The sequence below is a fragment of the Melospiza georgiana genome, chromosome 1, assembly GCF_028018845.1.
Source record: "Melospiza georgiana isolate bMelGeo1 chromosome 1, bMelGeo1.pri, whole genome shotgun sequence".
In the NCBI taxonomy this organism is placed as follows: domain Eukaryota; kingdom Metazoa; phylum Chordata; class Aves; order Passeriformes; family Passerellidae; genus Melospiza; species Melospiza georgiana.
In genome coordinates this window covers 105,028,476-105,043,946 of record NC_080430.1, presented here as the reverse complement: position 1 = coordinate 105,043,946, position 15,471 = coordinate 105,028,476, and the positions used below count along the sequence as shown (strand labels likewise).

Sequence of the window (15,471 nt, the reverse complement as noted above, 5' to 3'; positions counted from 1 at the left end):
TGTAGAATTTATTTGCTTAGATATTTTCTTTAGCAAGTGCTGTTTCTGTTGAGTGCAATTGAGCTGCATTGCCCAATTAGGAAATATTCTTGGTTTTTGGGGCTTCTGTGGAATTAACCTCTGAATTGAGGAGGAAGAAAAATTCCTTTTGCTCTTTCAGTGCCTTCACTACTTTTATCTTAACAGTATGGGTGGGAAAAGCATCTTCCTTTGCAGCTTCACAGAAGAGGAAAAGGGAATGACACAGGGTGAATGGGAGGCATTAAGACAAATGAGGACGTGGCAGCAGTTTGCTGTAGAAAAAAACTGTAATGTATCCACAGGAAAGAAAAAAGTCGTGTGTGCAGGTCTGATTAGATGGCAACATGCTGCAGTTAGAGGAGACCAGAGCTTCACAGGCAATCTGGTTTCTGTATGAATTCAGCCTCTGAGTCTGGCTCAGGCTATTCTCAGTCTCTGTGAGTAACCACCTCTAGGCAACACACCTGCAGTCCTTTGATAAGGCCTCTGTCTCTGTGGCGCTGCATGCTGTGAAATGGTGTTCTCATGCTTTAAAGCATGGGAGACCTAATCAGGGCAGGAGCAGAAGTCAAGACCACAGTACAGTGACTAGAAGCAGCAGTTCAATCTTCTGTCAGGCTCTCCAGAGGTTTTTAGACTGGGCTGTTTGACCGGGTTAAAGCTCCCCCATAGTGAGTCCAATTGCAGAACTGAACCCAGACTCGACTATTGCGAGAAATACTTTTTAAAAAATAACTGTTAGGCTCTTTTCTTTTCTTTTCCCCCAGTTCCTTTAAAAAAGTACTTCAAACCCCAAAGAAAGAGGAGGAGGATCTTGGAGAACCCCCAGCCTAGGAGAAGAAATCTTTGGTGTTATAGGATGAAGGTGATAAAACGGGAACTGTGCAGGAGCTGGCATCACGAGATGGTTCAGGTAGATGGGAGTCCAGAGGGAGCTCAGCCTCAAGAAGTGGTTCAGGAACCCATTCAGGTGGATGAAAGCCCAGAAGGAACTCAGCAAATCTCACCAGTACAGCAGGAGCAAGAAGACCATTCCTCAGCAGTGCAGCTACTGCCCTCTGCTCAAGAGCCTCAAGGAGGGAATGATATCCATGTGCACCCACAGAGGCAGCCAGGGCAAGGAGGCACGGCCCCAGACATGGGACCACAACCAACAGAATCAGGCTGGGAGCTCCCAAAAGTGACTGTCAAGGTGCAGCCCCAGAACATGAGCCAGGGGTGGGACTGCCCGGAGGTGACAGTGCAGGTGCAGCCTCAGAGGCCAAACCCAGGATGGGAAGCCCCATCAGTGACTGTGCAGGTGCAGCTCCAGCAGCAGGGCCCAGGGCCATCTCTCCCACAAGTAACTGTACAGCTACAGCCCCAGGAGTGGGGACAAGGCACTGCTGGCATCAAGGTCACTGTGCAGCTGCAGTTGGGCTGTGACCCAGAAGAGGTAACCTTCCTCCAGAACCAAGGTGAGGAAGTGTTAGATAATGGAGAACAGTGGACCCTCCCAAAAAATCAGGGAGGGATGATGACAAGATCTGAAGGTGAGAGGGAGCTTGCTGTGGTGGAGCTGGTGCCACAGGGGCTTCTGAGCCAAAAACAGGATCAAGGAGAAGTGGAAAAACCCCAGCAGGACCAGTGCCAAGAGGAAAGAGCAGAAGTGGTGAAGGTGCATGACATGCAGGCTGGAGACAAAGCAGACCTGAATGGGATGGTGACAGAGGAACAGCTGCGGGACCAGAGCCAAGAGCAGGAACAGCTAAAAGCAGACCAGCTTCTGCAAAAGGAAGACCAAAGACATACTGTGATGAGACAGGAGCAAGGTAATATCCAAGAAGGGCCCAGGGGGATTGTAGAAGACCAGAAGGAAGACCTAGCACGAGAACAGTCTAAGAAACGTCCGAGAGAGTCTCCAAATTATTTTGTTGCTATTCCAATAACAGATGATCAGGTACTTTGAATTAGCTGTTTTATTAAAAAACTTAACTTTAAACTTAGGCTTAATTTCCTGTCTTAATTGCAAGGGTGCTTAACAAGCCAAGAGAAATCATTCTGCCTGCTTACCACAAGTGGTTTGCTGGGTCTGGGATAGAGTTAACTTCCTCATAGCAACCCTTAGGTACTGTGCCTTGTTTTTGTAGGTAGAGCTGTGATTATACACATCCATGTTTCAACTACTGCTAGGAAAGAAAAAAAGTAAATATCACTTCCATGATTGTCACTGCCCTTTCTATAGGGTCTGAGGTGGGGTCTCTCATCACCAGTATTTTCTGTTCTGTAATCTTTAAAAAAAAAAAAGACCTGGCTTTCATCTTGTGTTGTCCCATCCTACATTTTCTTAGGGCTGTATTTAGTGCAAGGATATTGATTTGTTTGTTCATAGTCTTTTCCACCAAAGTTCACAGTGGACAATGAGAATTTCCTTCTCTTCTGCAGAAGATTATAGAGAATTGATCTGTTTTTTCTTCTCCATCTTTTATCCAATAAACTTGCCCTGAGATCCTAGATAGATGGTTAATTTCAAGAATCCATGAGTGCAGTCTCTATGCTCATACTTCAAGGTGTGCTGTATTCCGTGACTCCCATGTTTAAGCAGTGTTAGAAAAAGCAACAGATCATTTCACCTCCATAATGTTAAACCAAAGTGCAGCAAACAGTGGAAATACAAATAGACATATTCTCTTCTAGAGGCTTTGTGGGAGACCTAAAGTGTTCCAGTCACCACAGTAAATGCTGCTTTTGAAATAAGTCATACAGTCCTGCTGGGCTTGGCTGCTACAAGCCCTGTCTTATGATCCATGGAAGTAAATTCCAAAAATGATACAATGGCTGGAGAGAGAGATTTCACACTTTATTTACTAGTTAGGGACTTCAAATGAATCTTAGATAACTTCTGCACAAGTCCTTGTACTTGTAAAGAAAGTGGGAAGATATTGGCTCACGTTGAATTACTTATTCCCATTCTGCTGCTGTGAATTTTAAAGCTCATTCCAAGCTTTGTGAAAGAAGACAATGGAATGTCTCATTTCCAAAGCAGCACTGCAAAGCCTTTATGGACAGTTTTTTTTTTAACCTTTAGCCTTTCACAGACCACTGTTACCTGCAGATGGCAATGGGGTATTTTTGCAGCTGCTCAAGGTAAGCAAAAGCAGAGACAGGTCTCACTTTGTCCCAGTATCTGCTGTTATCCCAAGGGAGCTTGGATGGGATTCTGTTCCAGCATTGTGGAACAGCAGCACTGTGAGGTGGGTGCCCCATGGCCTTTATGTAGCAGCAGCAGATGACTGTGCACTCAAATGTTGTATGAAGAGAAAGTGTAGCCTTGAAATGCCAAGACAATGAGCAGACTATTCCACCTGAGGGAGACAGGCAGGGGAAAAATCTTAATTTGAATCAGAAAATTCTGTGCTCAGCTAGCATTGGCAGAATGGAGAAACAGGATACAAAATCTGTAAATTATTAATATTTTTATTATATATATGTATATTGGTATCTTTTCCTATAAAAATGTTCAGACAAGTTAATATTCAGGTTTTGTCTTTAACAGAGTGAAAATAGACCATTCTACTATCAGCGTCCACTACTAGTTTATGGTGTGTTTCCCAATGAACAAAATAGATGTTTTTTGTTGCAGTATATAACTTGGTTCCTTTTTTTTTTTTTTTTTTCCTAGCTTAAGCTTTCATGCAGTATCTGGCATGACTATTTATGCTGCTTAAAGGCAATAATTAAGTAAGAATGATGTATCTGTTGCAGAGAATTGTTCCTTTTTTTCTCCAGTGTGACAAGCAGTTGCAGCACAGTAGCTTGCTTTGGCAGGTTTCTGAGTTTTTGTTTTTCCCTAAGTTAAGTGTAAAAACACTTATGCATGTGTTAGAGGGAGGCGTCAAAGGTGCCTTCCTCTTGGTAGGCAATTATTTGCTCTGGCTTTGTCTTGGGCAGAAAATGATCTTTGAAGGTTATCTGGAGGATGGCCTCATATAACTTTTGTGATTCCTACATATGACTGGCTTTTGAGAGGTGAACAAAAGTGCAGAGCACATCAGGAAGATAAATGCCAGGAAGGGAAAGTGACTGTGTAAGCTGAAGACAATGTTGGCAGATGAACAAATGGGTATGAAGTGGGCAAAGAATAAATCTAAGCTAGAAACTGGAAACTTTCCTGCCATCTGAGGAATGAGATCATGGAACAGCTTGAAGGGTCATGAATGCTTAACTTATTCTGCTATTTTAATGAGATTTGGGTGTTCTTAATATATGGCCTGGGACCACATCTTGCACAGCCCAATGAATGTCTTTCACCTCTTTTTCCTTATCTTTTCTCTCTCTCTTTTTTCCTTTTCCTTTCTTTTTCTCAAATTCTACTCTTACAGATGTCCCTGCATTCACACAAGCTCTGGTAGTCTGGCAGCTCTGGCATCCCTGTTTGGAGGCTCTGCCCAAGATATTCCAAGTTTGTGTTCCTCTGAAGTGCTACCCTTATGGGTGTCAGTGACCTGACTCTGTCCTGTGTGAGGCCTTGAAAGAAGCACTGAAGAGTGCAGTACTGTAAATCTGGCATATGTACATAGTGTGGGTAAAGAAATCATGGAATAGTTTGAGTTGGAAGGGATCTAGTTTCATTCCCCCTGCCATAGGCAAAGACACCTTTGACTAGACCAAGTTGCTCAGAGCTCCATTCAACCTGTCTGTGAGAATTTCCAGCAATGGGGTATCTACAACCTCTGGGCAACCTGTTCCAGTACCTTACCACCCTCACAATCAATAATTCTTTCCTAATATCTCATCTAAACCTACTCTCTTCCAGTTTGAATCTCCTTTTTCCTTGTCCTGTCACTCCATGCTCTTGTAAGAAGTCCCTCTCTATCTGTCTTTTGGTCTTGCTTTAGCTCCTGAAAGAGAGCAATGAGGTTACTTTGAAGCACTTCCTTTTCCAGGAGGAACAGAACAGAAACAAACAGAATTGTCTCAGCCTTTCCCCAGAGGTGAGGTGCTTCATCCATCTAGTAATCTTGGTGTAACTCCTCTGGACTCATCCCAACAAGTCTCTCCTGTGCTGGGGCCCCCAGATCTCGATGCAGCACCACAGGTGGGGTCTCCCCAAATGCAGTGGAGGGGTGGCAGCACGTCCCTCGACCTGCTGGCCAAATGTCTGTGTATATACACAACACATGTACATGCACATGTAATAGTGTTTTGACAATTTTAGATGCTCTTACCTCTAAAGCAGAGGTTCCTGACCTCACTGACCGTACAATTTGGTTTTCTGCTGCTCTGTAGACCTTGCCTATTACAGGAGGGTTTTAAAGATGTTTTTAGTGTTTGGAAAGAATTAATTTGCCTTAATTATTTAAGAGAGCTCTACAAGTGGCAGGACTTAGGGCTGTCAACATATTTCTTCCTTTCAAGAGTAGAAAGGAAAAGCCCTGTTCCAGTCCTGGTGGGTGCACTGCTCTTTGGTCTTTGTGTCTGAGCAGGGCTCTGGGAGGCTGGACACCAGGCTTGTACTGGATTGAATCTAAGAATGTTATGGTCTCAGGCTTTCAGTACTCCATTTTAAGTGCTTCCTTACTGCTCTGCACTTCCCAAAAACCCCCCAGCTATCCCATCAATTATACAGCATTTATAGAAAAGTGCTAAAAATTGATGCACCAAAAAATAAAAAAAGTGTAGTGATAGGGTAGACTGTTCCCATGGGAGTAGGAGCAGGAAGTTGTGAAGATAAGAAGAGATAAGAAAAGACATTAACACTGCTCTGTAATAGTTAAATATCTGTGTGAGAGAATTTCACTCAAATTCAGCTTTCCAGATGCCTGAGCCTCAAACTGAAATGCAAAAGGATCTTCTTTCTTATTTGAAGTATGTTCTTGGAAAGAGTGGGGAAGGGAGAACAACAGGAGGCTCTTTTGTAGAATTACTGTTAATACTTAGCCTAGTCTGTTGAGGCAAAGGTTGTTGTTTGTGTGGTCAGACAGCTTGATGGCTTGATTCCTGCTCAATGTTTTCACGATCTAAACATGTGCTGTAAATAGCAGGCTGAAATGAATTGTGCTTCAGTTGCAGTAGGAATTAACTTAATGTACAGTCAGTGAAAAATGTACCGTAAGGGTCGGTGAATTCAGGGAGTTTGTATCTTCAATTGGTTATTTTGATTGTGTGAGGCTTTTATCCTCGTGTTTATTGGGAACTTTTTATGCTAATCTCCTCTGATGTGCAGGTTGTGGGACTATTTACTGGGCTGCACAATGGCTGCTAGGCTTTATGGAGAAAGATTGCAAAACAAAAGCATATTGACCCAGCTGTTTCGATCTGTGTAAGGATAAAGGGCAGCTCTAACATGTGTGAGCACCTAGGCATGTAAGGCAGAGTTTTCTCACTGAAATAACCTGAAAATCTATAAATTATTGCTTTGTAACTTGGGATTCCACCAGATACTTAGTAGCTGCATAAATTAATTTTTCTCTCTCCTGCCTGTTCCCATGGCTGGCTTATAAACCTTAACAGCACATATCGAAAAAAGAAAAATCTTTGGAGTCAATTGTGTAAAGGCATAGATAGATCCACAAGAGCCAGAAATTGGCCACAGTTCTGAGAAACACTGGCTCAGAAAACAGCAGGTTTACCCAGCCTTTTCTTACTTTGTTTGCTGTTACATTTTTCTTTTGGGAAGAGATATCAGTTTAATCTGTGATCAAACTTGTAATCAGAAAATGGCATAAGATTAATTATGGAAATGCCATTTAATTTCCACAGTCTATTAACAAGTGACAACTGCATGAAGATCCCATTAATATTTACACAGTGCTGTGAGTTTTATCTAACATTCTTAGGGTCAGATTCACACCTACTTCAAGATCTGGGGCTTCTGGTTCACAGGAGAGCTATGAATTGAGCCTGTAGGCTTTTAAAAAGGAAAATAGATAAATCAATTCCTGAAAAATCAAGTATGAAACTGAAAGTTGCTGCATGATAAATCTGGGGTGGGGAGGAGAGGAAGGTGGCTTTGTGGGTTCCTGACTTAAACACTGAGTTGCATTTCTGGTTGTGTAAATCTTTGGCATTCTGAATTTTTCCAGTAATGTGTAGGCATTTCAAAATGAAAATTTATTTCTTTCTTCTATTTACTCCACTGCAGATTTTGGACAGAATTGAAGATGTTCAAGAACTCATATTCTCTAAAGAACCTGACCTGTCAAGAGCTCTTCTCCCTGTTCAAACTATGCACCTTACTATAATAGTAGCTCATCTGGGAACAGAAGAAGAAGTGAAAAAGTAAGAATCCTGCCAAATTCAAGAGTAGCTAATTTTTCTGTAAATGTGGTAACCTTACTGCTGCTATTGTGAATCATTATGTTTTATTAGAGCCTACACACAATTCCTCTTAAACTTTTTTTATCAGTGTCTGGCTTGCTTTCAGTACCTGTGGGGAAAGATCTTTACAAAAGCTAGCTGTGATGCATCAGAGATGGAAATTTTCTTATCTGCCACGGGGTGAAGAGAAAAAGTAGTGTGGCTGTAAATAGTATTACTGCTTTCTTACTGTGTTACTACCACAAATTAGCTCAACAGATGTAAACTTCCCTGAGCTGCTTTCTTTTGAGAAACCATAGCTTTTCAACTCAGCCATACTTTTATCAGCTGGAAAATGTTAGCTGTGAAGATACATTGCATTAAGAAAACAACAAAAAGTCTGCCTAGTTCCTTCCCAAGCTGCTCTCCTGTTGAATTTGAGCAGTGGGCTGTTGCTGGGGCCCAGTGAATTAAGATGGAGCTATTGACAGATGACTGAGGAAACCTACCCTGTGGTCAGGAAGGCTGGAATTGAAAGAAAGGTCCAGAAAATAATGCCAGTCTGCTGCAGTTTTTTCCCTAAGCCTTATCTTACTGTACCACACTGGGAAACCTGGAACTCCTTGACATAAGGAGGCAGAAAGGAAAGGCCCTTATGTGCCTGGGAAGGCATCATGTGGTAGAGGTGGGAACCTGGTGAGAACAGCCCTTTCTCCAGGGGCCCTGGCACCTATCAGCACGGGAATGAAAAACAGGCCTCAACACCATATGAGTGTCACACAGGATCTGCTGGGGTGTAAAACAGAATGCCTAGCTGGAAAGGTGTCAAAAACCCCAATATGACTAGGAAAGAACCTCTCCTGCCCATACAGGCAGCACCAGTTAAGCATGATTAAGATGCATATGACAGGCTTATATGTGCCTTATTTTAAAGTTACCTGCTTTATTTTTTCATTCTGGAGACTTCTTTTTTTAGGGTATGAAGGAAAAAATTAGGAGAGTTATATGGGCTAAGGAGACACGCAGAATACAGTGTACAGTAATTCAGTAATAAAACCCTGTGCCAGTGCTGCTGACTGGGCAGGCTGATGTCCAAGAGGATAGGAAGCTAGTTGAGAGCAGCAATCAAAATGGGAATCAATTGGTTAGGGAGGTGAGTGGAGCTAAGTAGTGTTAATGAACTTAGGAGTGGGTGTGTGTCTGTAATGTAAAAATAATGGACATACCTAATGAAAAGCAGACCTGCCTTGCCAAATGTTTTTTATCCTGTATCTTTTACCTGCCTCCATAGCTCCTCTAAACGAGGCTGTATTTCAGTGGCCACTGCTCTGTGCTGTCATATGAAAGACTGCCTTGAGCTTAACTGCTTCTCGCTTTTTAAATTTAAATTGGTGCTGATACAGCTGGCCCAGCCCCTCACAGGGGGAGGGAGGCATCTTCAAATCTAAGGGCAGGAGCTGGAGCAAAACTTTTTACATTGACATAGGACAAGGGGGAATGGCTTCAAGCTGGAAAAAGGCAGGTTTAGATTAGATACTGATAAGAAATTCTTTACTACAGTGAGGCCTTGAACAGAGAGATGTGGAATATTCAAGCAGTCTGGATGAGGCTTTAGGTAACCTGATCTCCTGGAGGGTGTTCTGACCCATGGCAGGAAGGTTGGAAGTAGTTGATATTTAAGGTCCCTTGCAACAGATACCATTTGATGGAAGAAGTTGTCTTAGTAGTATTTAATTTTTGCTTAGACATTATGAACTTAAATGAAGGACTAGGTCAGCCATGCTTATTAAGGTGGAAAACTCAAAATCCTCTGCAAAGAATTCACTCTTTCCAACTTCAGTCCTGTCCTTGCTATATCTTTGTCACTGGGTTCCCATGAGTCTTGGGAAGAAGCTGCTCTTATACCATTATAGCTGAAGTAACTCCAGTGTAGTGGTGAGGGCTGTTCACAATGCTGGGTGAAGTGGCCTTTGTATGCATTAAAGAGGCTTTCCAAAGGGCATTAGTAAGTACTGTGTGGGTTTTACTGTCTGGATTTCTATTTGTATGTTACACAGGTCCAAGATTTTTAAAGAGTGGAATTAATGCACTCAAAACTTGTTTTAGGTGTAATGATAAAGTAAATGTGGCTGCAGAAGGCCCAGGAAGCTACAAGATGGTGTCCTGCCATCCTTAATCATGCTGCAGTTTGTTAGAAGCATGAAACCTTAGTAGAAGGCTTCTGGTCAAACTCAGTTTGAAGACTGACAGGATTCCCCTTCCTGAGACACCAGGGTAAAACTTCAGCAGGTGTTAAGTTGTTGGAATTCTTGGTATCTATATTTAGAAATTTAATTATATTTTTTCTGTGTCTTTGAGAAAAATATTTTAATTTACAGTATTAATGCCTTTGGATAACTCATTTTTTGAGGTTTCTGTGCCAGCAAGGTGCATATTTAAGCTTTATTAACATGGGATGCAGAGCTGAGAACATAACCATCAATCTGATACTTTTTATCTAGACTGAAATAGGAGGATATAATGGAGAAAAATTCTAATTCTGTTTCAGATGGGAGAGTGAATTTGTTTTAGTTCAAGAATAAAATTAGTCAACCAGTTGAAAATGACAGTGATAAAGTTTTAAACTATATACCACAAATACAAGTTCCATTTTATCCTTTTTGACTCTTCAGTAGCATATATTCATAGTTCTTCTGGAATGTTAATATTTTGAATGTTCACTTCACTAACAAAACTTACTTCTAATACATAAGCTAAGGTTGAAGTGAAAGATGTAATTTATTTGAAATCTTCTAACTGTTACAAAAGAATTAGCATTAAATTAAATACAAGTGTGCCTGTGATACCTTGCATAGTGCTGCAGAGTGGTCAAAATCAGGTATATTGGCTAGCAATAAAAATAAAACAATATTTAAATATGTAAACAACCTAATAACTTTCAGCATTTATCTATTGATTACTTTTAAGGGCTGTTCTGGCACTGAAGCAAAGCAAGACTAAAGTGGAAGACATCTTGCAGGGTAAAGACCTTAATTTGACATTCCATGGGATTGGAGAGTTTAATAACCAAGTGCTATATGTGAAAATGCTGGAGGAAGGCCAGAAAATGCTTAGCAGAATTGCAGGTAAGTACAAAACCTCATTCTCTAGCACTTGTAATAAACCAGTTTGTAGAGTCCAGCAGCTCCTGTCAGCACTGGCCCAAGCTGTTGTGCATGGCTGTGATGTGCTGCCTTTCCTCTCATTTCCTCTCTTTCTTACTTGTTAAATATGAAGCCAACAACTGGGTTCCTGCAGAACGATAGGCCTAAAATAAGGTTATCTGTTCTAGTACGGAACAAGTGAGATGCACAGACATTCATGTGAAGATCACACAGCAAATCTAACTTAACCTGCTCTGCAGCTGGAATCTCACAGGCCTGAGGTGTGCACAGTGGTCAAAGTGACACCTCTAGCTGAGGCTCTGCTCATTCAATAATATGAAAGCTTATTAAGTGTTGGCCCCAGCTGATTATACAAGAACTTCCTTTAAACTGGAATATGCATGAAATCATAAGTACCTCTGGGGTGGGAGGTGACAGAAATCAGTATTTGTCTGCATATGTGTGTATAGCGCCAGCAATCAGTCTTTTCCTTCCACTGTAGAAGATGAAACAGAAGTGTAAGAATAGCTTGTCCTCTGCTCTAATTTCCCAAAGCACTGAAGGGTTTATGAGATGTTCTGGATTTTTGATCTGCCTGCCTGCATCTGAGTAAAGTTTCAGAAGGGCTTGATATTCTCTTCTTTCTCCCTACCCAGTTCTGCTTTTAGGACCTGCTTTAGCCTGCAATGCAGAACCTAATCTGTGTCCTGGGCTTCCATCCCAACAGAACAGAAATAATCAATATACATTATGTTTCCTTGCTATTTTCATACTAAGCAAAAAGGAAGTATAGTTCAACTAATGTTTCTCAGAGAGTCATGCAATACAAAGACACTGTGTAAACTTGAAAGAATATGGTTCTCCGAGCCGTCTGTTTTTCCTTTTGTTAATGCTGTTTCTGACTTCCTCCAGTTCTCAGCTTTGGTATTATAGTTCTTATCCTCCTGTTTATTTTACCTCTTAAGTAGTCAGTGATATAATTAGACAAATGTCTTTTATGAACAGCTTCTTTGCCTCAGCTATATAAAATTTGCCACTTGATTATCCATTACTTCTTGCTTGACTCTGGCCTTCACTTCTCTTATTGTTCCATGCATCCCAAAGCTAATTTTGACTCAAAGCAGCTGTGCTTTTCTGATGTTGTCCCTAATTATTAGGATTACAACCTCAACAAACTTGCCCATGCACAAACTGCTTCTTCTCAAAGCTTTAACTGGAAATAATCTTGACTGGAAGTTAACAAAGAAGGCAGATGATGCAATTTCCTGTAAGATCATATTTGGTACATGCCTGTCTACAATATATATTCAATTCAGTGCCATTGAAATAAGGGGCTGATTGATTCTTTTGATGCCTGGTTTGACTGTTTTGACAGCACTGCCTTGGCTCTTTGCTCACTCCTGAAAGATACAGAAATGAATACCTCACTCCTCATCTGAAAGTGACTGGTTTTCCCTGGACTCATTGTCTTGCTTAACTGAGAATTTTGTTCCCAATGAGTCATACCATACAAGGTCCATCTTTATCATGCTATTTTATCACCATCAGAAGTGTTTAATTTTGGTTCTGCAGCATGTATGCTATGATGCTCTTTAAATATCATCTTGGACCTGCATTAGCTCTAAAAGCCATTGCAATAGTGGGTGGCAGATCCTTCATCTTCTCTGCCTGTATAACCTGCATCTTCAGGGTTTGGGAAACCTAATATCTATCTTCTGATCTGAACCCCTTAATTAGATAGAGGAGAAAAAATTTGATTGCAAGCCCTGGGAATATTCTGCCAGTACTTGTGTTTTTAATGCAATATGATTGTTCACTGATTGCCTGAAATAATTCCTTGACTGGGAGACAAGCTGCCAGTTTTCAAGCTGTTAACTCTGTTAACAATGATTTTGCTATTCAGAGAGTTGTAGCTTCCAGTGTTGTTCTATTCTGCATAACTTCTGACCATTTCAAGAACTTAATGAGTCTGGGAATTATGCAAATATGTATCAAAGTCTGTCCTTTCAATGACATCTGCAAAGATATGGGGTTTTGTCTCCCCTTCTCTCAGCAAAGCAATTGAATTAATTGTTATACAATGAAGAGGGATTTTTTTTCCTTACCTTTTAGTCAATATTTTTTGTTGTCATGAGCTAGGTGTGAATTTTAAATGCTGGTTTTTTGAGCAGCATGATGGGCCAGTGATTTGGCTGGCAAAGGTCAAGACACTCCTGTCAGCTGTCTCCGCCTAATCATGTCCTTATTGATGGTTTGTCAGCAAGTTTAAGGGTTCTGCCTGCTCTAATGAAATCTTTTAGCCTCTGAAGTGTTCCTGACATTGGCCAGGTGACTGGCCCTCCATCTGCTTTTGGTACTGCATCATGGACTTCAGTTTAAAGTGGAGAGTTAACCCATCTCTAGATCAATTAACTGCAATTAATTGGTAAATTCTGAGTGCTCCTGGGTTTAACTTGCTGCTAGTGGCCTCAACCACTTTGAAGAAAAGATACTGCTTGCTTAGGATGTCTTGGGACTTTTGTAGGATATTTTTCATACAGCTAGAGAAGACAGTGTCTGGAGAATTGAGTGCCAGCCTGGCATGGACAGGGCACACCAGCCTGGAGCCTTGTCACCATACCTACTTTTTAAAGATGATTTCTGGCCTTGACCTTTCTTCCATCATCTGCTTTTCTGATGAAAATCTGCTCATGGCAGTAAGACCTTCACCTTCTATTAAGAACCCCTTCCAGCTGTTCTGGAGGCTGGGTGGCAACCAAGAGGAGATGCTATTCTCAGACTTTTTCTTAGGTTAATATCTACCTGGTTCCTTTTTATGCAGCTAGGTGAGGTTGCGTGCTGGATGATGCATGGGGAAAGGCTTTTTGCTTTAGAAGGAGCTTAGACACTCTTCTGTGGTGTTTTTTCTCTGGGGCTTGCTGTGCTTTGACCAACTGACATGGGAACAAAAGGACTTAATATACAGAAATTCTTCATGTTAATGTGTACTTTTTGACAAAGTAGCAGGGGCACTTTAGGTTGTTTGATACCTAACCATAATCACCTAGGACCATTTTCAGATGCCCTAAGGTATTTGCAGCACTCACAGCAGACCTACAGCCTGGCTGTACCTTCTGCAGCAGCAGCTGGAGGCCAGGTGGACATCCTGTAGGGCACCTAAAAGGACATTAGATGCTTGTTTGGATAACTGGATCCTATTCCTTGTGTTTTCCAGATGGAAAATATAAAAAGCAGTTGCTTTGGCAAAGTGATCAGACAGCCCCAGCTGCTGTTCCCTCATAAATACTCTGAGAAGAAACATTTTAAACTATTAATTAGCTGAACTTCAAGCCAGAGACCTGGCCTTGATACAAATGCATATGACAAACTAGTGAAGACACATGTAGTGAAACTTCCTGATAGGTGGAAAAATGAAATGGAAGCAGGGAGATTTCAAAAAAGGCACTCATCTGCTATGTAATACACTATTTTTTACACAGTTTCAACATTGAACCTCATTCTTTCAGTGCCTAAGCAATTAAGCAATAACTTGCTATACTTGAGACTCTGCATCCCCAAAATCCATGAAAACCAAGAACAGTCCAGCTTGGTTTGACTTGTCATTAAAATCCTTAGCTGAAAGGCCTTGAAGAATATAAATCCTGGAGTTCCATGTATTTTTTTCTATGAAGGGTAAAACCTTATGGATTTATAAATACGTGACTGAAGTTTTTAAGCCAGTGACATCATAAACACTTTGTATCACAATTGTGTCTGGGGAAGGAGTATTATGTTTGTGTGATGTTCCCTCCTGAATGGCTTTAAGTGCTGTGGTGTTGTAGCAGTTTTGGGAATCTAGCCACTCTTTTTTTTTTTTTTTTTTCTGGAAGCTCTTTGCTTCTTGCATTGCTGTTTGCAGTAACTGGGGAGAATCTGTTGTGCCACAGACCCCAGCTGTGGCCACTGGTGGTGGCTGCATCTTGTTCCTGGCAGGGCTGCCATGGACAGATGCTTTCTTGAGCTCACCATTTGGTAGGGGATTTATGAATTCAGAAGAATTGTGTTGCAAACACAGAAGTTTGGATGCAGTCTCAGGTTTACAGCTTATGTCTGTATGTTATTCAGAACTTTGGTTTTGAGTACTTTTCTCAAATTTTTCTGTTGCCTGTGGTAGTGCAGCAACTGGTTACTGGGGTGTGTTTTAACCATCTTGCTCAAGACCGGGATAGTGGCTTTTTGTCTAACCCCCCTGTAAATATTTTTCTCTACCTCCCCACTATTACTTATTCCTTTCTTATATTTTCCTTTTCCAGAAGCTGTGGAAGAATGCTTTATTGAAATGAATCTCGACATTTCAGGAAGTAAGGACTTCAAACCACATCTGACTTTCCTGAAGCTCTCTAAAGCATCAAGGTTGAGAAGAAGGGTAAGTAACTGGGTGTAAGAATATTTTTCCTGGGATCAGTTCTAGTGATTACTTTTCCTTCAATGAGATCCTTGGGATCTAAGCAATAATCATTGCAACTGGAGAACAACATAACTTCTCTTATTTAACAAAGCTTGTTATATAGGCTGCTCAACACATTTGTGTTTGTTCATATCTGACTGAAAGAAATGAGGTCTGTTGTTAATACTCTGTATGACTGTCTTGTAGAGTACAGATTGCTTCCCTTCCATTGTGGCTGGTCAAATCTGCACAAAAACAATGTCAAGCTGATTCCACAGGGCAGGATGGCTTCTGAGCAATATTTGTCTTCTGACTAATATTTACCTCAGAACAAGATTAATGTCATGTTGGAAGTCAGGCTGCCTTGATTTATACTAGAAGTGTGTGATGTGCTTTTCTAACCTTTGCTGCACCATTGTATGGGTTTTATCACAAACAATTAAAGTAAAAAACAACTCTGATTAGATTGCTCATTTCCCAGTGGAATACTGTCCTGCTTGTTTCCAGGAATAATACTTGTATTTATGAGGTCAATATATTGCAAACCTGAAACACTAGAGGAGCATGCAGAAAGGAAAACAGAAAAAGCTATAATAGCTGAAG

The 15,471-nt window shown here is 41.1% G+C and overlaps 1 protein-coding gene across 3 annotated transcripts in view; it reads left to right on the top strand.

Moving 5' to 3' along the window:
* The window catches only part of LOC131089999 (zinc finger protein 853-like), a 78,247-nt gene that overhangs the window by 13,018 nt on the left and 49,758 nt on the right, over window positions 1-15,471 (top strand). For all 3 annotated transcript variants that reach the window (XR_009115283.1, XM_058035071.1, XM_058035080.1), the window contains exons 2-5: window positions 789-1,960; window positions 7,145-7,281; window positions 10,267-10,424; window positions 14,735-14,847. Coding sequence is in view for 2 of the 3 variants with exons in the window: in XM_058035071.1 (XP_057891054.1) it covers window positions 881-1,960; window positions 7,145-7,281; window positions 10,267-10,424; window positions 14,735-14,847 (1,488 nt within the window). In the remaining variant the exon portion in view is untranslated. The remainder of the gene's footprint in view (window positions 1-788; window positions 1,961-7,144; window positions 7,282-10,266; window positions 10,425-14,734; window positions 14,848-15,471) is intronic.